This window comes from Sceloporus occidentalis, unplaced genomic scaffold (assembly GCF_023333645.1).
Source record: "Sceloporus occidentalis isolate IW3139 unplaced genomic scaffold, rSceOcc1.0.p SCAF_1, whole genome shotgun sequence".
NCBI lineage: Eukaryota > Metazoa > Chordata > Lepidosauria > Squamata > Phrynosomatidae > Sceloporus > Sceloporus occidentalis.
The window spans coordinates 119,926,454-119,951,423 of record NW_028316981.1 but is presented as its reverse complement, the minus strand read 5'-3'; the positions used below and the strand labels follow the sequence as shown (position 1 = coordinate 119,951,423).

Below are 24,970 nucleotides of genomic sequence, written 5' to 3'. Positions count from 1 at the left end.
ATTATATACAGTACATAAGACTCTCCTGCCTCCTCTGTTCTTTCCTCCCAAAGTGCTGAGAGTTAGTAATTGGCCCAGGGTCACACATTGAGCTTCATCACTCAGTGGAGATTTGAACCTTGGTCTCTGCCATTCTCCCAGGTAAGGGTGCTTAGGACTGTGTTCTTGTAGATACTTCTTACCAGTTTTTGGCTAAATACCTTTCTTAAAATGTTGCATCTTGAATTTTAGTATATAGCCTTTGCTTGTCTCCTTATAATGAATAGCTTTGCAAAACATTCTTCTCTGGGAGAATTATTTCCATTGTATTATAGAAAATATTGACAGTCATGCTTCGTGCATAATCATTGTAATTATCAGTACAGAGATCTCCCTACATTTGTGCAGAGTTCTTGCATGCATAACAGCACTCTAAATGCTACACATTGTGTTGCTTTTTGCTACAAATAAGGAATGGTCTACTGAACATAAAGACTGAAAAATATGGCATCTACCTCCATATTTTTTAAGAGGTTACTGGGACTTCCATGAGAGATCATGATTGAAAAAGCTAAACTTTTTTTGAGCTGTAAATATAATAATTTTTATACAAGTGTTCCCTAAGACCTGAAACTTATTTCAAGGGTTTCTCCAGGATAAAAAGGTTGAGAGAGGCTGATCTAACTCAGAAGTAAGTAATAGTGTATGTGTGGGAAAACTGATTTGATGGTTTTGATTGCCTTTGTGTAGGATCTGCTTGGCTCATCTGATGAATCTCTTATCCAGGAAGGCAGATTGACCTATTGTAGTTTTTTTTGAGATTAAAATCTAGATTCTGTACTGCTGTGGTGATTTTTGTCCATGCATTCACTTAGTATCTTCCTACAGACTTTATGTATTGTTTGTTGCCAGCCCAGAGGAATAGCATGGTTTGATTACTTCTGTGTTGTTGATTTAATTTTTAGTTCTTGCCCAAGATTTTAAAAATCTCTTTCAGTGTGAATATTCTTTCTTATTCGGTGCTTTTCTACTGCATGCTTCCATCCTTAAACAAAAAGCAAAGGCTTAGTGCAAATATCATATATTTAGTGTTTCATTTATGCTAGATGTTGTGGATATTTATTTATTTATTTATTTACTGTATTTATACCCCACCCTTCAGCCTTAAAGGCTCTCAGAGCAGCTTACCATTATTATTACTTTTAATTAGATGGTACTTTGTCCTCAGGCTTACAATCTAAAAAGACATGACACAAAAGGAGAAGGGGAGGGGATCAAGTCCAGTGGGTCTTCTCTCCCTCTGAGGTTGGACCATGGCAGATGGAGTGGAGGGAGAGCCTTTCTTCTTGCTCTGGCTAGGCCTGATGGAGTTGGGCCTCCCTTTTCACTCCCTCCAGGCCGGATGATGTCAGATTTTAACTTACTCAGGCTACGTTCTTGTATGTATTTACTTGAAAGTAAGGTTGTTTGAACTAAGTGGGACTTTTTTCTGAGTAGGTATACATATACACTGAATTGTTCTGTTAATCTACTTTTACTTGTGATGATCAGGATAAGCTTTTGTTTTTATTAAGTGGCATTGTCAAACCAGTGAATAATTTGCATTGCACTTAACCTCTTGTCATTGTTAATTTTCTGATTTCCAACTAAAGCTACATATTTCCTTCTGTCTTTCTATAGTTATGGCTTCTGAAGAGGAAGAGGACATGGTTACTGCGGAGATGGGGTCACCACCCCTCCAGAAGAAGAGTTCTCTGGCTGGGTCATTAGACCAAATTCCAAATAGAATAGGGGGTTCATTATCTCCTGAACTTTCCAGTAGCAAGACAGACTCTCAAGATTCCAAAAGTGAGTATCTTGTTTGGGTTTCTGCTGAGTACTCTGTGTGCATGTGGTAGCAGTTTTTGTTAAAGTCTTTGGAAAATTTTCTTAACTGCTTTACAATGCAGGTCTTTTCTTTCAACCTACTTCATGAAGGTGTTGTCATTTCTTTTGATGTTCCTCTGCCAGCTGGTGAAAGAATTTGCAGGCTAGCAAAAAATTATTCACATTAAAATGTCCACAAAGTTTTGTGTGAAATGTTTACTTTGATTAAATACTAGAAGTCTACTATAGGGTGGACAGCTTTGGGCAATGTGGTAGCAAAGGCCTCTTTTTAAAGAAGTGCATTTCGGTGAAGTCGACGGCTTTCATGGCCGGCGTCCATTGTTTTTTGTGGGTTTTTCAGGCTATGTGGCCATGTTATAGAAGAGTTTATTCCTCATGTTTCGCCGGCATCTGTGGCTGGCATCTTCATCCACAGAAGTGCATTTCTTTTTGAAATAAAAGGGCATAGAAAGCACAACCCTTATTGGGAACATGAACTTGCTTTAAAACAAGATACTGCCCTTGCCCATCTATTAAAGCAGACATGTAGTAAAACTATTTTTAAAGTTTATTTTTTATTGATGTCACCAAATTTAGCACCAGTATTGCAGGAAGAGTTATAAAACTGAGTGAGAACTTGTGTGAGCTGCATGTTGCCCACCTCTTATCTACCAAAAGAGTTTCTTATCAGTATGTTGTGTATGTTGTGTAACAATAAAATACTACAGTGTTTTCCATGCAGTTTGTTGCTTTAAAAATTATTCAAAAGTTTTATGTGTAATGAAGGACAGCAGTCAAACAGCCACATAAACAGTGAATAGACTCTTCTGCAAATATGTTCTGCTAGCAGCAGTGTGGACCATTTTTGGTAGAAATGGGGGCTTTTTTCTGTTGTTTATTATGTCATTTAGGTACAGAGATCTGTCGCAGTTAATATTAATTTTAAATATTAATTAATTTCTGAGTTGAAATTGTATTTGCTCCTGAAACTAAGAAAACATTACTTCTTTCTGATTTCAGCTTTTGAGATCACTACAGGTAGTGGTGATGGTGTTTGTTTATTTCAAGCATTTCCCCTCACTCCAAGGTTCCAAGATCAATGCACAAAAATCAATAAAAACAAGATGATTTCTGCCCACACACCTAAAAGACACAACACAAAAGGAAAAAGGGTGAGGAGGGGGGTGGAAAACAAGTGAACTCGGGTACCAGTTCTTAAAGTTAGACAGTTGGTTTTTGGTTTTTTTATGACTAAATAGAATGGAAATGGTTCAGGCCAAGGAGGAGCCATATCAAGTTGAAGTAGCCCTCCTTCCCTTTCCTCCGTTGAGATAGATTTACTACTTGCGTACATTTAGGTAGCAGTGATGGGTGAGCATATTTGAAATACGCTTGAACATTTGAATTACAGTATTGTTAAGAAGAAGGCTAAAAGTCTTACCCTGTGGATTTGAGTACTTTAGCTAGTATAAAAGTAATTTTGTATGTGAATATGTTTCAGAGTAGTAGTTGCATGGTGGACTGGTAATTAAGATTGATGTTGTTTTTTTAATGTAAAGCAATTTAGCTACTAAGTGTTCTCTTACACCTACCCTAGTAATTAGTGAATTCAGCCCTTGCTAAATAGACTGGAAGTATATATGTGTGTTTGGCAAGTCCAAGACTGCATTTGTGATACCTGGTTGGTTGATACCATCAGAGGGGCCCAATCAAGATAACATGGTGTACACCGCTGGTCTACAGACTGGTAGCAAAGACAATGTGGGTTCAGCTTAACCTTGTCTCAATAAGTCACTCTCCTCTTTCCAGCACCAAACCTCACAACATGTGAGGTCTGTGGCACCTGCTTCGAGACACGCAAAGGCCTGTCCAGTCATGCCCGTTCTCACTTACGTCAGCTTGGTGTGGCTGAATCTGAGAGCAGTGGAGCTCCCATCGACTTACTGTATGAACTGATGAAGCAGAAGGGCAAAGTGGACAGCGGCCCCATCTCTCCAAGTATTAGCAAAAAATCTGCTTCTCCCAAAGAAGGGACTGCAGGGTCCACACGGCCAACACTACTGCCTCTCAGCAAAGCTCCAGAACGGCCTCAGGAGCCACCTGTAAACAAAGCAATCAAATCCCCTCCAGGTTTCACCCCCAAGAATGTTTCCCAGCCAGGATCTCCCATACTCAAGAAAGTGGCACCTGCTCTGCCTGGTTCTCCTCTGCCAAAGAACCCCGAAGACAAAAGCCCCAAGCTACCGCTGAGCCCTCTGCAGAGTTCTCCTAAAGCACAGTGGCCGCAGCCGGAGGAAGAAGGCCCCTTAAATCTAAGTGAGTCTGTTTGATGCTGATGCTGCTTGCAAACAAGAGAGCTGGCTTGCCATTTGCTGCTTCAGGGAACTCTTGTGTTTTGCATTACCGTGTAGAGTGAAACAGTTCAGGGTTGCATACCAACAAGATATATTTTATACCTGTTGGTTGTGGACAGGCTGCTTCTTTCACACATTCCATCTTGTGTACCTCACAGTAAAGGAAGGGCATAAGAGACATATTGGATATGTTTGATCCACAGCAAAAGGGTCTCGTTCTGTTTCTAGAAGAATTGCTGAGTTTATCAACATGGCTCTTTGGAGTTGGTGAGAGGGAGTTCTTTTCCAAGCCATATAAGTAGAATTTGCTCATTTGAAAATTCCTAGGAAACTCATCTAAGAGACCTCTGTTTCCCAAAGAGGCAGTTTTGTGCAGCTCAATGCATTCCTTCCCCAACTTATCGCTGGAAGAGTCAGTCATATTTGTATTACTCCTCGGAGATTCATTAGAGCCTCTCTGCATGTGTCTTTCTGATTTGTGCTCAGAGACTATGTTGGAAAGCAGAAGTGTTTTTTTCACTTAAGTGGCGGCAACCATAAATACCATCTGTTTCCTCAGACAAGTCCTGACTGAAGCTAATTGTTATAAGAATAAAAAGCTAAGATACTGTCTAGATTTCTGAGGATATCTAGTCATTTAAAAGCACTCCTGTGTGGTATTTTAGAATCAGTGCTTCCCAGCTTGAGGCAATTTCTACTGCTGAGGATACATCTACACTGTAGAAATAATGCAGTTTAATGTCTCTTTCAAGTGCTGAAGCTCCATCCTGTGGAATCTTGGGGTTTACAGTTTAACAGGATCTATATAACCTTCCCTGCCAAAGAGTGCTGGTGCCTCACAAAACTTCGTCTCAGGATTCTGTAGGAAGAAGCCACGGCAGTTAAATTGATGTCAAACGGCATTATTTTTACAGTGTAGGTGCATGCCCAATTATTGCTTTTTCTGCATTGCAAATGTGCATGTTACTGTGTACCTTCCTTGTCAGGGCCATCAGTAGTTGTGGACTTGCAACTAATATTGGAGCTTCTTAGTTTGACTAACACAGCAATGGTGCTTTTGAGCTCTCATATTTTGAGATAGTTCTGTTCAGCAATGCTGTTCAGCTGTGTTCTCTGAAAAGTGGCAGAAGTGCTCTAAGCTATCCAGTGCCCCTACTTCAGTCTTGCACAATGTTCCATTGCATGGGAAGGAAATCACAGGAAACCAATACCTCTACACTGATCAATTCCTTTTAAGTTTCTCTGCAATTGCTGCTGATGAAGGAGTAGTGAGTTCTCACTTCTCTGTCTAGACGTAGAGGTAAGTAGGAGTATAAAGAGAGGGAATTGTATTGGTGGGCTTGACTGAATTTGTGAATTGCACCCTTGTATTTATAGTCCCCTCTCTGTTCTGGCAGCAGCCTTGGTTATAGAGAACTTTTTTGTGACACCCTGACCTATCCCCCCTGTGGCTAAATTGCATATACCTTTCATCTGGCTATCTAACCATTCAAAAGCACAATTTCCAAGTCCTCTTGGCTGCTATCAAAGTGTATTATTGGGATAACCAACTCTTGTAAAACAGTGTCTTTAAATTGAACATTGGTGGCCTTAAGTATATTGTAGTTCTGCCTCACTTATACATAGATAAAGGTTGCTAAGAAACTAAGCATCATTTCAACAATTTTGAGATATAATCTAACTATAAATACATCCCTTTTCCTAGGCTTGGTTATTTGCTTTATATTTCATAATCTAGAAATCATTGTAAACTTGGTTGGCTACACCAGTGATTCCCAAACTCTGGTTTTCTAGGTGTTTTGGACTTCTGCGCCCAGAATCCCTGGCCATTGGCCAAGATGGGTGAGGTTTCTGGGAGCGAAAGTCCAAAGCACCTGGAGGACCAGAGTTTGGGAATCACTGGACTACACCTTCCTTGATGAGATTGTGAACTGTGTTTTGTCTAGACAGTTGTATACCTTTCTGGAGATTTATAACCAGTAACTTAATTGTTTCTACATAGCTTACATTGTTTTTTGAAAATTAGTAAGCGTCTAGTTGTACATGTGGTAGAACCTGGCATAAGTCTATATAAACTAAAATAAGCTCCTGAAGTAGCAGTTCTGCACTCACTGAGTTACCAGTTTTCAGTCCTGGTGTCAACCAAGTTCTTGGTAATGTGTTACATTACATTTTGTGTACTGTGGAAGGTGTGGTTGTGAAAGAGTCACTGTCGAGCCCTTTTCAGTCCATCTTTATTTTGAAATCCAATCTAGAACTTAAACTGGATCAAATATATTTCTAGTAACTACATAGTTATGGGAAATGAGTACATACTGGAAAATATTCTTTTTTGCTTCCGTCTGCTGTTGTGGAAGGTAGTCAGCCTGATGGAATGGAATGCTAGATGAAAACACAAAATGCTTTGCATCTTTTAAATTGAAAGTTTGCGTGAGAGTGCATGTGTGTGTGTGTTTTACTCATGTCACTTTGCCATCTTGCTTTTTTGCTTTTGGCCTAGTTCATTGTTAGTAGCTTTGCTAAATCCTAGACTGCTGCCATCTGACATTGTATCTAGCTTTTGATGTTGCTGTACTCAAAAGTTATAGATGCCTGAAATGCCTGGTGGTTTTGGATGGAAAAGGTTCTTGATGAAAACGGTTTTAGCATGTTTTCAAGAAAGAGAATGTTTGTTTGTTTGCAAATGTGACCTAGGGAATCTGATTAAAAACAAGTCTTCTGTGAGAACGTCTGCTTAAGTGTTAAGCCAGCAGCAAATGTGTGGGTGAATAACACGCCTTTCCTTTGGGGTTGCTTCTAAAAGCTTTGGGGAAACCACTTGATCATACCATTCCTGGAGTAACAAATTGGGCCTTTAGCTCAGGGTCCTTTTCAGCTTGTTAACAGGTGCTTGAGAGACATTCTCTGCATGATCGTATCTATTGTGATCAATGTGTTTTTTTCCCCTGCAGCTGTAGATAGTGACTCGGGCAGAGAAAATGACTGCCAGTTATGTGGTGCCTGGTTTGAAACCAGAAAGGGGCTGTCAAGTCACGCTAGAGCCCACCTGAGACACCTGGGAGTGAGCGATCCAGATGCTAAAGGATCTCCTATTGATGTTTTAAATGATCTCATCAAAAGTGAAGACTTCAAAGGCCATCTTTCTTCTCTCCTCCCTAGTGAGAGAGAATCGTTAGGGGAGACTGAGAGCTCTGATGGACCCAGCCCAAAGAGCACAGCTACAGCAGCGCCTGCCACAGGCACGAAACAAGCACACTCACCAAGGCCTTTGGGCAAACAGCCATCTGTACTCTCACCTCAGTCCCCTCCACCATCCAAGAAACTGAAGCCAAATGGTCACAGGCTGTCAGCTGTCGCTGATCTTCAAAGGAAACAGGTTCTTTCTTCCAGTGTATACTGGGCATCAGATGCTGAGATGGCTCCACTCAATCTCTGTAGGTTCTATCAGCACTGGCTCTTATCCCCTCCTCCTTTTCCTCTCTCCTTTCCTGATCTTGTTTATGTGACATGGAGCTGTACACCTAGATATACAGGCCCTTGCCATTTCCTGCCCCCTGTCTGAGAAGCACTGAAGGGGTGGGGAAACAGGCTATTTTGCCCATATACTCTCCACTCTCCTTTTCCAGAAAAGCATTTTCCCCTTGAAGTCTATAATGCAGTTTTTTCAAATGGACTGTGCACACACTGAAGTTGTCTTCCCTATTTGGGCAGTTACTCCATGTTGCACCTTGCTCCAAATGGATGGCATCTCCCAGACTGTGCTAGGAAAGGCTGCATGCTTGTTTGCTATGCAGTTAGAAGAATACTAAAAGGAGTGTGATTCTACAGATTTGTTGAAGATGAAAGGGTTTTTTTTACTGTAGCTTGGAAGGGAGGCACATACCATCTTAAAGAGTCCTTTTGTGGCCATTGGTTGAACTCTGCTGCATTTTCTAGACCAGGTGAAATGCTCAGTACTAAGGTGTTTTTCCTTGGCATTTATTAGTTTAGCAGTCATAAGGAAAAGATTCCTTCTCATTTTGTTATTTAGAAGTTCAGCGGGATTTAAACTGATTCTATCTCCCATTCCAAGAATTGAGGATACATTTGCACCAAGGTGGTGGGATTTCAGCTATTTCCCTCCCTGAGTGCAGGAGGAGTAGAGGAGACCAGTCAAAGAGTTACTTGCATATTGGTGGTTTAAAACCCTTTGATAATCATGGGCACCCCATATTGAATGGCGTGTTTCACCCCTTTGCACTGGCTGTTTTGTATTATCTAAAGGAGTCTGCATGGTTCCCAAGTATGGTGGCAAATTCAGATCATTTGATGGAGACTGTAGGATATCTGTCATGGGGGAGATCTAACCTTCCTGTTGGATTCCTTGGCATACCCTTGAACTTCTTTCTTGAAAACCTGGATGGAATTGTGTGGGAGGGAAAGTGCACAGCTTATGTTCTGCCTCATCACTAGAGAGACAATATCATAAGATCAACCATGTTCTGCATTTTTTTTTTAAATTTGGCAGTGCCTGCTTTCCGCCATCTCTTGTCCGTGTCTCCAGTGTTTCCTGCTTTGACCATATCCTCCCCAAAATTTCATGCTTCACAGGAATTGTTGGTGGTTATTTCCTTTGGTCATGCTTGTTAAGATATCTATCAGCTTTGCCTTGTGTAAAACCCTTATGCTATATGCTTGCTTCATACTGCTTTGTAGGGGAACAGTTTAGATGGTGTCCATGTCACAGTCTGCTTTTTGACTCATCGTCCCCCACACCACTGTAATTGATTGTCTCTCCTCTCCCATATTTCTTCTTAGCCTCTGGAGCAGAACCTGTGCGGGACATCAGGTGTGAGTTCTGCGGTGAATATTTTGAGAACCGGAAAGGGCTCTCCAGTCATGCCAGGTCACATCTGAGACAAATGGGAGTGACTGAGTGGTATGTGAATGGCTCCCCCATTGACACACTCAGAGAAATTCTGAAACGGCGATCTCAGCCTCGGAGTAGTACCTCCAGCTCCCCATCACAGGGTCAGAAATCAGTTGGCCCACCTGTTCTTGGAAGTTCTCTGGAGCCACGAAGCCCAGGGGAAGGTCATATGCCTGCAATCCTTAAGAAGGCACAACAGCCAGGGAGCCCCATGGGGCATTCACCTACCTCTTCCCCTCCCCCAACTGCTAGAAAAATATTCTCGGGGCTTCCTTCTCCTTCATCTCTGCACAAGAAGCTGAAACAAGACCAATTGCGCATGGAAATCAAGCGAGAAATGATGTCTGGGGGACTTCACAATGATTCGCATCTGTCCGACAGAGCTTGGTCACCACGAGACGATATGTCCCCACTCAATCTCTGTAAGTATTGGTAATAAGGCCAGGGCATACTTAGTTGGTTATAGACAAGGATGCATGTCAAAATTGGGATTTCGATCTGGGAATCAAGCTGCAGGATTGTTTTTTTTTCTTTCTTCTCTCTACTAAGAAAAAGCAGAGGGCTCTGGGGTGCCATTGCAACAACTTAGCACGTGTTCCCCCGTGTTTGCACTTTTCTATGTGCTACAGATTTGCAGAGCTGGCAACTGTATTGAATGGGTTGCATGTGAAATATGAGATTAAAATTTCAAGCAAGTGATACTTTAGTACAGTGACAAGTCCTTTAGTTGGCAAAATGGCGAAGGCAGAACAATTAAATACATTTAGCTCCAAGTGTTGAACTACCTTAGAGCTAGTGAAGTGTATAGCATACAGGCAAGAACAGCAGGGTTAGAATTAATATAGACTTAAACTTTAATGAATGGCTTTAAAGAAGTCAGTATACCAGATATTAAAGTAATTAATATTCCTCATTTTGTTATATTGAAAAGTACTACAGAGATAGCACAGAGCATTATGAGAAGATTGCATGTTTAGCTGCATATCCCTTGTTTTTAGAAGTTGAATATTGATTCTTTCCTTTCCTTTGTCTCTTGCAGCTTCTCGTGCTGACCCTGTGCGGGATATTCGGTGTGAGTTTTGTGGTGAGTTTTTCGAGAATCGAAAGGGACTTTCCAGCCATGCCAGATCTCACTTACGCCAGATGGGTGTAACGGAATGGTCAGTCAACGGCTCTCCCATTGACACACTACGAGAAATTATAAAGAAAAAGAACAAGCCGTGCTTGATAAAGAAGGAGCCAAATACAGTGAGCATTGAGCTTTCAAAGCCCATTGGAGATGAAGGACCTGATCCTAAATCCCCTGGGAAAATGCTGCATCCCATGGCCTTGTCCCCGCTGGGCGGGAGGACTGGAAAACCAAACCTTGGTCGGGAGGTCTCTCTCTCACCACTCAAATCACAAGAGGGATTCTTGGCACCACTTTCCACTAAGCGTCCACTGTCAGATGAGCGGCTGAGCGGCCACAGCGAGTTGAAGCAGAAAACTTACATCCAGACCGAATTGCCATTCAAAACCAAGCATATGCATGAAAAGCCCACTCATACATGTAAGTGCTACTTCAGAACGGGGAAAGGGGTATGGCTGGGATCCAGAGAAAACTTAGTATTCTATTGTAAGGCCTTTCCTTGCTTAATGGAGTTAATTTCTAGCTGATGCGATTGGGTATGAAGCAAGAGCTGCATTAGTATAGCTGGGGACTTCCAATCATAAGCAGTTCACTGCAGTCTTGGAGATACAAGCAAACATCATAAAGGGGGGTGCTTTCAAAGCCTAACATCAGCAGGAAGGCAACACATTGCATTGCCTTTTAACATGATATAAATTTGCTTGGCCTCTACATAGTTTCCAACTGTAAAAATGAGTTATTTCACTATCTTTGGAGAGTTAACCATCTGGTAAGTCAATAAATGGAGCAAACACTCATGCCTTCAAACATAGGCTGAAATCTGCAAAGTAACCAAAGGTATTCAGCATGCATGAGGGGTTGTGGTGTTGGATTTACTTGTGGGTTTTACATATGAAGCCCGAGATGCTTTAGGAATTTCAAATGATGCATTCTAGTTTGTTAGTTTTTTACGGGGAAACAGAAATAATGTCATGGAGCAAATAAAACCTAGTGCTCCACTCTTGAACTTCTGCTTACATTCTTTACTGAAGATTTTGCTCAGTTTAGCTCCCTGCCGTTTCTGCTCCCAGCCAGCGAAGCCTGCTGTGAACTGTGTGGCCTCTACTTTGAGAACCGCAAGGCACTGGCCAGCCATGCTCGTGCACATCTCAGACAGTTTGGAGTGACTGAATGGTGTGTGAACGGCTCCCCGATCGAGACTTTGAGTGAGTGGATCAAGCATCGTCCCCAGAAAGCCGGAGCCTATCGCAGCTACATCCAAGGTGGGCGACCCTTCACCAAGAAGTTCCGCAGTGCCTCTCACATGCGTGGCAATGACGTCTCTGGGAAGAGGGCTCCCCTGAGCCTGCAGGCAGGCAGCCCTTCACTGGCAAGCAGAAGCCTAGGTGGGGAGATGGTGCCCACCGAGGCCAGCAAAGCTGTGGATGGTGGTGGCAGTGGTGGTGAGCGGCCTGCAGTCACATCACCTCTGTCGCTGGTAAAGGTGGAGGAGCATCAGCAGTATAACATCAACAGTGAGTCATTGCTTCCAAATTGTCAGCCCAGGGCCCGTCACAAGGCTTACTGAACAGTCAAGAGGCTTTCTTGGTAGAGAAGACACTAGCTTCCTTGGCGGTAGGGGTTGGGTAGGGATGCAGGAACAGATCTCATTTTCCCACTGTTTCCAAATCTCTCACTACTGCAATTAAGCGGCTGTGTTGGCCATAAAAGAAAGTCCAAAACACTTATTAATTAATATGTAATATCTTTGTACAGTTAACAAGGGCCTCAAAAATGTGCGAGCTTCTTGTCATTTCCCTACTCTGGGAGAAGCAGACTGCATCAGAAAGATCCTGCATGGCTTTTAGACTTTCTACTTCCAGAATTCTCCATTCTCCATCCTTTATTTTGCAAATCACAATAATTTTCAAAGAGGTCCCCCCCCCCCCGAACTCCATTCTATTACAGCCAGTGCTGTTTGCTGTCCCCAACCATCCCTTCTGAAATGAACATTTTCTTCTGTTCATTAGAATTTGAACGAAGGCAGGCCAAACCCATTGAGCCTCCTCCACTTCGGGAAGAAGAGTCCAGTGATGTGCAGCAGAAGGCTGAAGAGGTCCGCCACCCACCCCCTAGAGTGAGACCAGTGCCCTCTTTGGTTCCTAGGCCACCACAGACTTCCTTGGTTAGGTTTGTGGGCAACATCTACACATTGAAATGCAGGTTTGTGCCATTCCTGTGGTGTGAATATTGAATAGATGGTACTATCTGTGATGGTTCTGTGTGGTATGTTTTCATTGATATTACACAAGATAGTCCCACTTGTCCTAGGACTTCTAGAGGTAAGCCAAGAAATGGGCTTGCCCCATGTAATTTTAAAGCAGATTTTCAAAACTTGCTAATCTATAGATGTTGTGGGCTTCATCTCACTTGGTTGGTCACCATTGGCAATGGTGATGGGAGTTGGGATCTAAAACATCAGGAGGGCTTCAGACTGAGTAAAGTTATTTCAAAAAGTTTCACTGTGTACTTTGAGATGATTCATTTTTCAAATAGATTCCAATAGGTATTGTGTTCTCTTTGTGCAGGTTTTGCGAAGTGGAGTTCCAGGGCCCCCTCTCTATCCAGGAGGAATGGGTACGGCACCTCCAGCGCCATATTTTGGAGACTAACTTCTCCAAGGCAGATGGCTTGCGAAATGGGACCGATGTGACCGCGGCACCACCTGTAGCTGAGGCTCAGTAGCAAAGCTCTTAGGAAGCACAAGCATTCCAGGGTTTCTCCCTTACCTTTTCCAGATGAACAACATTAATGGTTAACAAACAGGGCCGAAAGCGGTATTTGACCTGGATTCCACAACTTCACTTCAGAGGCCAGGTGTCTGTAGGCGGACTGGACTTTGGGAGGTTGGGAGAAGAGCCCCAGCATTTAAGCACTAAATGAACCATGCTGTTCCTATTGGGGATGCTCTTTATTGACAGCAGTGGTACTCCAGATTGGAGTTTGCTCTTGTGCTTTTTGTCTGCAAAGAGCTGGAGAAGTGAATTGAAGTAAAATGAGAATTTCCTTATCCTTCCAGTGAATGCAAGTTTCTCCAAAGACACACTCTCATTATAGGGAGGAAACATGCACTTGCTCTGTTGCAGTTCAGGCTGTGAGCGATGTGATGGTGAGAGTCATGAATATGAGGTTCTAGTGAAAGTTGTGAACATGAGGATCTGTTTGAGGCCAAGCATAGGCATGATGGGAGGGTCGATCCAGCGCTAGTTTGCTCTGTGGGGAAAGATGTTGATTCTGTATGTGACCTTAGAGTTAATGTATGTTTGACTCCTTAGGTGACAAGTCTTTAGTTTCTGTAGATGTTGGGTCCTGTTGTGCATGTTCATGTCCCCCAACTATGTGTACTGGGGGTTGGTCCCATTAACGGTCATGGGGAAGTCATACATTTCTTGACCATATACATTTTCCCCCTTCCTCACTTCCTGATGCCACTTGGTTATCCCTGTCTATTTCATATGGGACCCTTCATTTAGGAAATCCAGCTCTGCCATATTGTGGCAGTCAGATTTTGGCAGAGGAATATGTTGCATTTCTTGCTTTTAGCCCTAAAATGAAGAATGGGTCATGATATCCCAAAGATGACCTCTGCTTGAAATCAGTGGTGACGTGTCCTTTTAGCCAACTCTGAATAAGCAAGTCCTTTTCAAGAGTACATGAAAGGCTAAGGGGAGCATGGTCTTGTGGAGTTCTTGGTGGAAGGGCTCTAGCAGGCCCTTAGTGCAGTTCCCAAATCAGCAACAGTAAACTCTCTTGGAATTTCTGCTTTCCTGTTTTGGTTACTGTTGCTGTCCAGTCTCTCTCTTCATAGAACCTCAACTTTTTAAATTCTAGTTTTGTGTAGAAGTAACAAACATTTGTTTTTATTTGGAATCCAGGCTGAACAGAACCTGGTAAGAAAATTACCTTTTAACTTTTTCAACGGGCATATTCTGGTTATTACTGTACCTAGGAATATGTATATTAGATTAAACTTCTGTTCTGGAAACAAAATGGAGAATCCTGAGTCTTTGGTTACTGGTCATCTTTATAAATGTGGGGCAGATGGAGGCTTCTATAGAAAGAAATCTAAGAGTCTTTCGAGCTCTTTCCTTTAGCACCCACTATACGCTGAGTTGAACATTATCGCTTACTTTTTAAGCATATCTTACTAAGTGAGCATGTGAAAACTATGTTTATAAAAGTTAGTTTTAATTTCATGAGGAGAGAGTATTCTTGGATTTCATTTAACAATAAATTCCAGACCAAATCCATAAAAGTAATTAAGTACGAGGATGACCTTTCATAAAAGTGTGATGACATCACTGAAGGCTATCATTGGAGGTGGTCAGATTTTTCTCCATGTACAAGTTCTTCCTCTGTAACTGATGTTTCAAATAATTTTCAGTTTTATGTACAATATCCATTGTCAGCAGACAGATTATGAAATCAAAAGACACCACATCCAACTTCTTTCCTTCATAAACGCCTACAACGTAGATGGCCCCAGCATAAAGAAGCAGTATCCTATCACCTTGCTCTTTATTTTTTCCAAAGGCCTTGTATTGAATCTATTATCACATTATATGCTGAAGAGAATAAACTTTTGAATGTCTTGTTTTAAAGGGGGGGCGGTGAACCTAAAAAATAAGTTGCAATATAAATACCAGGGTTTGAATCCCTGCTTAGCCATGAAAATTATTTAAGTAACCTTGAGCAAGTCACACTCTCTCAGACTCCTAGAATAGCAATGGCAAATCCCCCTTGAAGAAACTTGCCAAGGAAACTGTGTGATAGGTTTGCCTTAGGATTGCAGTAAGTCGGTAATAAAATATAAAGGAACACAACACACACATTGATTATACAGCATTACATATTGGGTACCAAGTGCTGTAGGCTGTATTTCAGAGGAAGCAACTAGCAAAACTACCCCTGAGGTTTTCTTGCTTAAGAAAACCCTATGAAATTCATAGGGTCACCATAAATTGACAGGTGACTTCAAGGCACATACACACACATAGTGAATAATGGTAGTCATGGGTAAATATGAAAGTTTCCAAACCACTTCTGAAGAGGCATTATCTTTCTATCCCCATATTTCACAGATGAAAACTGGGACACGTGTGGCCAGAGAAGAAGAAAGCAATAGATATTAATGAGGAAGAACACATGAAATTACCACTTTAAGAGAAACCCTGGAATTTATGTATTGAGCCTAAGAGGGGAGGGGACAGATCAATACACACAGTATTTTGCGTGTGCATGCACGTGAACAGTATATTAATATGATACTTTATTTTAAAATTAAATGCTTCTAGCAGACATCCTCAAAACTACAGCTTTCTCCAACATCCACTATATAAACTGTGTGCATATCCCCTCCTTTGCTCAATACACATTGTAGATGGGGTCAAATCCCATAATCCCCATAAATAATTTAATTGATTTACCTTGAGTCAGGTTCTCAGTCTAACCTACCTTATAGGGTTGTTCTCAGTATAAAAATGTAGGCGGGGGAGGGAGGGAGGGAAGTAATAACTTTTAATGCCATGGGATACATAAAATGAAATTACTAGCATACCTTAGTCAAAGCCTCAGACAAAAACTATTTTTTAGGATTTTTTTTAATTTTATATTTTATTTTTTGCATCCAACCAGCTGGATTTTTTTTATACAGTGACGGTGAAGGAGGACTGGAGAAACACAGTTTTGGTATTGATTTGCAGCAGCATGTCTGCAGTAAAGAATGCAGTAAAGCTTGAGTTGGGAAAGGATGTGATTTTATTCTAGCCAATACTGTAGCTCTGTGGGTCTGGTTACAACAGGAAAGGTAAGCAGCAGCTGCTGCCTGAATCTTTTACTGAGCATGCATGAACAGCAAAACAGAAAAGGGGAATGCAATAAGCCTGCCTGATTATGGGAAAAAACAAAGATGGATAAGTTTGGCCACCAAAATGGAAATCACAACAATGGTGAACACTAGTGACAGAAAAAGGTCATCCCTAGATACATTTTGGAAGAAGCCTAGTGATCTCTACAATGTTCAGAACATTTTTGTTTATTTATACAAGGCTTTCCTGGCCTTATTACATCTCATATGTGCATATTGTTAGTCCTGGACTAAAGGTTCACCAAAAATTGGTTTTTTGTTTTGTGTGTGTGTGTGTGTTACAGAAACCTATCTGGGTTTCTTCCTATCTCAGTTTCCATGTTATTTCCATCTCTGGTACCATTTTTTAAAAACATGTAATGTCCTGAAACACATCTACTTCATTAACTGAAGTATATCTGTAGTTGAGAAAAATATATAGTTCGCCTGTCCTAGAAGAAAACTCTCTGGTGCTATGTTCATTGTGGTCTGTATCCAGAAAGTCTTGCATTCACTATTGGCAAAGTTTTTGTAACAGTCGTAACAGTTATGCAGCTGTGTAATGGAAGATAAACATAAAACCAAGAAACAAATGTTTGCTCATTTTGGTCTGCTTTGCTGTGGCTAGGTTAGATTATCATGTCCTTTTGGGTAGCTCTGAGGATCTGCATTTAAGAGAGATATATCAAACATACTCAAATTAAGGGAGTCAAAATGCAAGAGATTTTGTCACAGGTTATTGAGAAGTTTATTTTTAAATATTAGGAATTACTATTTTAATTGAGACATATCAATATAATGTGTTTTTACATTTTTATCAATGATTACTATATTTGAGATGATAAATATGTGTGAAAGAGAGGCTTGTTTCCATTAGCACAATGCTTCATGTAATACAGTTTATTGATTATCTTTGATAACTTGGCGGCTTTGATAACTTGGGGGTTGTATACACAGCCTCTAAGGGACACTGTGACGCCACCCCTTTCCTAGCTGCATTGGGGCTGCGGCAACCACACGCCATGGCTCAGATCTGGCCTTTCCCGGGTGCAAAAAGGAGCCGTGATAGCTGACTGTGATAGCTGCGGTGCCATGGCTATACGTCGCTCCTTTGGCATTGTGCCGTTATACTGTGTGCCATGTGGAGCGGCGCATGGTGTCACGGCGCCCTTGGGGGTGGAGTTGGGGCATGCGTCAGGGCAGGTCTGAAGAGCCCTTTGGTCGTACAGAAATAGTTAAGTCTGAGCTTTCCAGTAATATGTCGAAAAAGTCAAATTACCAAACACAAACGTTAGCATATATGATTATAATCACGTTCAAATTGTGGGGCTGATGTTCAGTCAGTTCACAACTGAATCTAACAACAACAACAAAAATGACCACAGGTGATTTACATACACTCAACCTAGATAATGAGGAAATTGAAATAGTTAAAGATTTCCTTACTTTGGCTTAATCATTGATCAGAACAGAGACTGCAGTCAAGAAATAAGAAGACCGGGTATGGAAAGGGCAACCATGAAATAACTAGATATGATACTAAAATGTAAAAATATACAACTGAGTACCAAAGTTATAATCATTCAAGCCATTATATTCTCCATCACCATGTAGGGATGTGAGAGCTGGACAGTGAACAAAGCCAACAGAAGGAAAACTCATTTGAGATGTGTTGCTGAGGCTTCCAAGAAAAGTGAATGGGCCCTTGAACAAATCAAATCAAGCCTAAACTCTCCCTGGAAACCAAGTTGACTAAGCTGAGGCTGTCTTACTTTGGCCACAACATGAGAAAAAACAAAAAACATACAGTTTCATTTATATACTGCTTCATACTGAACTAACAGTGTCTAAGCGGTTTACAACTGTAAGCATAGGACTCACTAGAAGGCAGGACTCACTAGAAAAGATAATGCCAGAAGGTAGAAGGCAGTAGAAAGAATAGGATGACAGCATGCCAGATAGCTAGACTTAACCAGCGAAGTCACAGGCCTGAACCTGCAGGATCTGAGCAGAGGTTGAGAATAGGGTGGTGGTGGTAGTTGGAGAGGTCTCATTCACAGGTCACTATGAGTCAAGATTGACTCAAAGGCAGTTAATAACAACGAAATGATCAGAGTATAGGACAAAGGCTTAACATCAGGAAATTGATCCATGAAGAGCCCAACAGGTAGATTGAAATACCAGGATGCACCAAAAATAGATCGAATGTTAAAAAACAATTTGGATTATTTGTGGCAGTGCTCAAGCATGGAACAAACACTAAACATACAGGAGAGACGGGGGGGAAATTAAGACCATGTTAGTCCCAACTAACATCATGACAAAATGGAGGGTTGAGACTAACATCGTCCCTTTGAAAGCTTGCGACATATATTTTGTGCATTTTGGTTGTCCCAATAAAAGTATCACTGTTTTGTGGGTTTGGGATTATCATGTACTTTGGTATATGGACAACGTGGGTTCGCTTGAATATGTTTTGTAAGGATGTATGAGACTGATGACAGCAAAACAAACATTTATTTTGGATTTGACCGCAGTAGCAAAGTCAGTGGTACCACCAAACATTTATACATTGCGTTAATAATCTTGTGAGGGTTTTTTCTGTAACCTGAGACTTAGTTCTTGAGCTTGTAAAGAGAAAACCCTTACTGCAATTTGAATCCTAGAATCCATCTTGAGACTGAAGTGAAGTTCCACTATTTGTTGTGGTGTGCCTTCGAGTCGCTTCCAACGTATGTGAGCCTATCCCAGGGTTTTCTTGGCAAGGTTTGCCAGTGCCTTCTTTCTCTGAGGGTGAGAGAGAGTGACTTCTGCCTTGTGTGCTTTCAAGTCGTTTCCGACTTCAGGCAACCCTAAGGCAAACCTGGTGTGTGGCTTTCTAGGCATGGTTTATTCAGAGGAGGCTTGCCATTCCTTTCCCCTGAGGAGGCTGAGTGTTACTCATCCAAAGGTCACTCGGTGGGTTTCGTGACCATGCAGGGAATCAAACCCTGGTCTCTGGAGTTGTAGTCCCACACTCAAACCGCTGCGCCACACTGGCTCACTGGCTATTCACAAAGATACGCTTTCCAAATGTGGTGCCACCCCTGCTTTAGGGAGCGGAGCTTCCACCAGGGATCTGCGTTCTTGATTCTTTGATTGAACTGCATGTGCCCATTTGTCTCCCTTGGGTGCCCAAAAGCTGGACCTGTTGCCTCTCTCTGTGTGTATACCTTCACATTCTCTGGGGTTAGGGTCACAGGGCCCCCGTGAATGTGGAAAAACAGCAAATAACAAAAACACTTAGAGAGCGCCACTCTAGGAATCTCCAAGTCCTCCAGTGCAACTCTGTGGTCAACATCTGCCAGACATTGACCATAGAGCTGCACTGGAGGAGCTACAAAGGCCTAGTGGAGTGTTCTCTCTAGGAGTCTATAGATCCTTCAGTGCGACTTTTGATTAAAGTTGACCATAGAGTTGCGCTGGAGGAAGACCTCGAGATTCCTAGATTGAACATACTAATACGGCCCGTGAATAATCAAAGCCGCAAATGTGAGGGGCGAGTGTGTGTGTTTCACTTAGTCTCAATGGTGCTACAAGGGCTAAAGGCGAAGCGGGGGGTGGGTTCTGAGGAAAGGCATAATGGAGTTCGAAGCCAGGGGATTGAGCCCGTTGAGCCGCCGTAGCCCTTCCCCTCCCTTGATTTGCGGCCCTCGACGAAGGCGGGCTCAGTCAGCCCAGGCCTGTTGGTCCCGCCCCCTGAAAGACCCACGAGAGAAAGCGGTGCTGTCGCGATGGCGGAGGGCCCGTGTAGCCAACTAGTCCTCTCTGCCCGCCCCCGCTCTTCATGAGTGACAGGTAACCAGGCCCAATGAGCTCCTAGAGAATCCCCAACCGCCGCTGTCATTGGTTGCCGGGATTCGATTGACACTCCTACGCTGCCTATAGATTAATGGGAGCGGCTGGGATGGACGTCCCCGTCGTCGAGTGAGGCGCGAAAACTTAAAGCTCTCAGCCCAATAGCGCGTGAGGAGGGCGGGTTTAAAAGCCCGGCCCACCAATGGCGGAGAGCGTAGGCGAGAGAGCGTGGCCAACAGGGTCGGGAGGCGGTGCTAGCGGGCTACCGTTGCCGTCTGGCGCAGGAGGTAACAGGAGCGCGAGCGCGAGCAGAGGGAGCTTTCGGGGAACAGGTCTCGGCAACCGGCGCCATCATGAGCTATTCAGGTGAGGGGCTTCGGGGAGCCCAAGACAAGGGGGGTCCCTCTGCGGAGCAGGGCGGCGCGCGAGGCAGGGAGCGAGGGAGGGGAGGGGCGGGGGCGCTGCTGCCCGCCTTTATCTCGATCCTTCTTCTCCTGGGTCAGCCCCCCGCCATTTGCTTCGTGGCGCCCAGGGAGCGAGGGGGCGGTGGCTGTAGGGCGCTGCGTGGCTGCGTTGCGGGGAGGAAAATGGGCCCCGGAATGGCTTCCCTCTCCGCTCCCCGCCTCACGGGGAAGCCAAGGGGCTCGCCTCCCCCCGCGCACGCCCCGCCCCACCCCGCCCCCCTTGGGCCTCCCAGCGCTCGGAATAGGAAGAAATCTACGGGGAGGAGGAGGAGGAGGAGGAGTATATCCTACGACAAGGGCTCAGAAACCCAACACACCCGAAGTAGTAGTAGCAATAGTGGGGAGGATGATATTGATGATAATAATGCTATTACAACAGCTCAGGAACCCAAAGGGACCCAACAGACCCACAATCATCATCATCATCATAGTTATCATTATTATGATGATGACCTTATTACAGGCGCTCATTATTCCCCAAGAAACCCACAATAATAATAATAATAGAAAGTTATTATGGTGTTAGGCTCCTTGTGCCTCTTGGGCTTTTCAGGGCTTGTGGAATGGCCATGGCTTTATTGTTGCTGGTGTTATTGTAAACTTAGTAATCGTCATTGTTATATTGCTCTCTTCCAAGCACTCACAGACCCAAGAGACCCAGAGGAGAGCAGCACCTGTCCCAGGGTAGGGAATGGGAGGAGGAGGAGGCTGGGAAGGGGGCGCAGGAGGAATGCCTCCCTCCCGGTGTCTCTGGGGAATCAGCTCTCCTGTTCTGTAGCCCCGTGAGGAGGAGATGTGGGAAGTGTGTGTGTGTGTGTGTGTGTGAACAGTTTGGATGTTCGTGGCTAGGCCATGAACCATATTCTCTGCATACTCTTCATGGATAATGGGCAAGCTTTGGGGCCCAAATTATGGGTTTTTATATGACCCTTGGATAAGTCGAGGGTGAAACCTAGGAGCATGTAACAAAGACTCTAAAGGATGAAGCAAAGGAAAACAACGCCAAAGAAACTTACACAATCCCAGCGGGTGAAACTGTTTGTGTTCACAGTGAAGGATGGATGACACTCTTGCCTTTCGTCAGGGGATGGCTCCTTTTTCAAAAGAGAAAAAGTATGACCCGTGGATAAGTCAACTCAGGCTTTAAGGGTCATTTTTTTGATTAAAATTTATAGGCATATACATGGCATGAGTATATATAGTAAGCCCTGATGTCAAGAAATCTGCTCGCACCTGTGTCTTTGATTGGATCCAGTGCACTGTGGATGGTAGGCATATTCCCTTGGAAGCGCTTAGATTTCTTGATTCAATGTGGTGCTGCAGAAGAGTGCTGAGGATACCGTGGACAGCCACACAAATGGGTCCTTGGACAGATCAAGTTTGAACTCTCCCTGGAAGCCAAGATGACAAAACTGATGCTGTTGTACTTTGGCCACATCATGAGAAGGCATAACTTATGTATATACAGTATACAATAATGCTAGGAAAAGTGGAAGGCAGTACACCAGATATATAGACTCAGTCAGGGAGGCCACAGGGCTGAATTTACAGGACCTAAGCAGAGAGTGGAGGACAGAGAGGTGTGGAGAAGTCTCATCCACAGGATTGCCGTAAGTCAGGGTTGACTTGAGGTCAGTCAACAACTGTAACTTAGGATACAAACTACTTCTGCATACACCTAGTGTTAGTGCTGCTCTACCTCTTTGATTGTTCATCCTCCTTTATCAGTTCTGCGTCTGTGGAAGTTTAAGAGTCTAACACGTGTTCTTCAGACCATAATAATGCATGTTGAATGCAAGCATGACTGAATGCTCCATATCTGCAAATCTCAAATATAGGTGCATGTTCAGGCTCTTGAGTAATTGAGGTCCACTCTAAAGTAAAATAATTTACTTATTGTAGCAGAGTATTTTAGTTGTGTGTGCCATTTACTCTTCATAGTTGCTGTAAAATCATGTTCAGTGTTTTCTAACTCTGACTTTGGTTATATTTTTGGTTTCAGATATTGTAATAAGGTTTTGATATTAAGATAGTAAGAGGAGATTTCAGTGCAGTTCTAAAATCAAAAATGTATAAACTAAGGTAACAGTACAAGAAGGAAGAACTTCTTGCACAAATATATAAAAGAAAATGTACGCATCTTCCTGTGCATACAGAAATGTTCGCGTATTTTTATGTGGACTACTAAAAAATGTTAACTGCTGTTGAAATGGGAAAAGATAACCATGTAACTGGGGGGAAAAACCATATGTGTCCATCCCTAATGAAAATGATAGCTTTATACAGTTTTGTCCCATTATCTTTATTCTGAATTGCAGAACTTTTTCTTTCTAGTGTGTCTATAATTTCAGAAGATGAATGTGAAGTTGAAAGCATTCATGGCCGGCATCTATAGTTTTTTGTGGGTTTTTCAGGCTATGTGGCTGTGTTCTGGAAGAGTTTATCCCTGACATTTCGCCTCCATATGTGGCTGGCATCTTCAGAGTAATCTTCACAAGTCCACATAAAAATCTGCAAACATTTCTGTATGCACAGGAAGATGCATAAATTGTCTTTTATATATTTGTGCAAGAAGTTCTTCCTTCTTCACAAGATTACTGCTTACAAATGGACTAGAAGATTTAGACTGCAAATTACTAGATTGCTATCATATGAGAAGCAGTGATTACTTTGAACCTTTTGTTATGATCACAAGTTCAAATAAAATTATTTGTTTCCTTGAGCATGAAAGAAATCCTGTTTAGTGACATTAGCTGTTATATACAGCTGGGAATAGAATGCAGGAAAATAGCGCAAGTAGTACTTGACTTCTGATAGGTAATGCTCATGAGAAGAGGAAGCTTTTATCTTGACAGTCTACATACTCTGGGCCTAATTTTAGCTAAAAGGATAATAATCTTTATTCTGAGTCAGATAATTTTAATGTCTTGTGAGATCTTCTCTGATAAAACAGTGTCAAGAAATTGTAGATATACTAATCAACTTTCTAAGAGTTTGTCTACACAAAGTGGGGGAGGGAGAGTCCGAAGGGACCCACCATCTGTTCTGCCCTGCACCTGGTTTACACCACAGCGGTTGTTTACACAGCAGATGTTGCTGTGACCTGCCGCCTTTCCATCAGTTTGCAGAACCAGGACAGATTGCTGCCTAGCAGGTACCACCATTTACCAATGTCTAGGCCAGTTCCCTGCCAGAACAACGTTCACAAAAATTTTCCTGCCTGTAAAGTGCCCAGCACCTTGTTCTGACCTCGGAGTGCGCAACCAGCAGCGTGCTTTGCAGTTGAGAAAAACTTTGGTAAACATTGTTCCTGGTGGAGAACTACCCCAGACGTTGGTAACTGGCTGCACATGCAAGGCAGCAATTTTTCCTGCCTGCCTCCTCCCTTGAATCCAGTGTGAATCCATTGCTCAGACTACAGAAAACAGTTTCCAGCAAACTCTGGAACAAACCACATATTTTAAAAATTCGGTTGAAGGGATTATACTCAAAGTTTGTTGCTGATAGGGCTTTATGTTTTCTGTCCTGATTGCACCAGATTTGTGGGAAATGCCATCTGTAATGTGTCCTGATCATGTCAGATTCAGTAGGGGGTAGGTAGTTTTTTCCCTCTTGTGTAGACAAGCCCTAAGAATTTGTTTTTCTCATTTTTGTTGTGTCTCAGATTTCAGAGGACCATTTTTTAAATAGTAGATTACTATTTTTCTTCACCCATATTTGCAGATGTTTGATAGCATGCAACTGGTGAATGTAGCTCATTGTTTCTTGTACCATGGATGTCAGAGATTTGGCTAATTTTCTTGATAAAGACCGTAATACTACATTTTCTAAGGTTAGGGAATTAGCAGGGAGCTGACCCAGTGTTTAAATAGTGGTCGTGATAAATACCTTACAGGCACCAAATCTCATCTGATCTTGGAAGATAAGCAAGGTCAGCCCTGGTTAGTACTTGGACGGGAGACCACCAGCGAATACTAGTGCCGTAAGCTATATTTCAAAGGAAGGAACTGGCAAAACTACCTCTTGAGTTTTTCTTGTCTAAGAAAATGCTATGAAATTCATGGGGTTGTCATAAGTCGCCCTGAGAGCCATTAGGGCTGAAGGGCGGGATATAAATACCTAAATAAATAAAATTAAAAATTAAAAAAAAAGTCATCAGATGACTTGAAGGCATATGTACACAGATTTTGGAATTAAGGATGTGTGAGAGAGTTTTGATTATTCCCAGGTGATCCCTAGATCCCTACAAACAAACAAAAATGGAAATTTAAGAAGATGGGGGGGGGGGGGTGGGGGCTTGCAAGACATAATTTCTGTTTCAGAATCTGACATTCTTAGACAAGGCTCAAAAAATGTATAATGTGAAGACTTTTTTGTAAGATGGTCTTGTTGTGTGCCCTAAAGTTATTTCCAACTTACGGTGAACCTTATGTGACCATGTCATGGAGTTTTCTTGGAGTTGTACAGAAAGGATTTGCCTTTGCCTTTATCTGAGGCTGAGATAGTATGACTTGTCCATGGTCATCCAGCAGCAGCTAAGCCTTCTCC

The 24,970-nt window shown here is 42.6% G+C and overlaps 2 protein-coding genes across 10 annotated transcripts in view; both read left to right on the top strand.

The window, feature by feature from the left end:
* The window catches only part of WIZ (WIZ zinc finger), a 112,352-nt gene extending 96,590 nt beyond the window's left edge, over positions 1-15,762 (top strand). For 4 of the 9 annotated variants that reach the window (XM_089533647.1, XM_089533685.1, XM_089533628.1 and 1 more), the window contains exons 6-13: positions 1,660-1,827; positions 3,655-4,161; positions 7,151-7,633; positions 8,997-9,530; positions 10,148-10,657; positions 11,269-11,751; positions 12,247-12,439; positions 12,805-15,762. In XM_089533647.1, coding sequence (XP_089389773.1) covers positions 1,660-1,827; positions 3,655-4,161; positions 7,151-7,633; positions 8,997-9,530; positions 10,148-10,657; positions 11,269-11,751; positions 12,247-12,439; positions 12,805-12,961 — 3,035 coding nt within the window. In that variant the 3' untranslated portion in view covers positions 12,962-15,762. The remainder of the gene's footprint in view (positions 1-1,659; positions 1,828-3,654; positions 4,162-7,150; positions 7,634-8,996; positions 9,531-10,147; positions 10,658-11,268; positions 11,752-12,246; positions 12,440-12,804) is intronic. The other 5 variants (XM_089533637.1, XM_089533666.1, XM_089533675.1 and 2 more) reach the window with 5 other exon arrangements.
* Positions 15,763-20,214: 4,452 nt separating this feature from the next.
* Positions 20,215-24,970, top strand: part of AKAP8L (A-kinase anchoring protein 8 like) — a 59,514-nt gene continuing 54,758 nt past the window's right edge. The window contains exon 1 of the mRNA XM_089533596.1: positions 20,215-20,324. Coding sequence (XP_089389722.1) covers positions 20,312-20,324 — 13 coding nt within the window. The 5' untranslated portion in view covers positions 20,215-20,311. The remainder of the gene's footprint in view (positions 20,325-24,970) is intronic.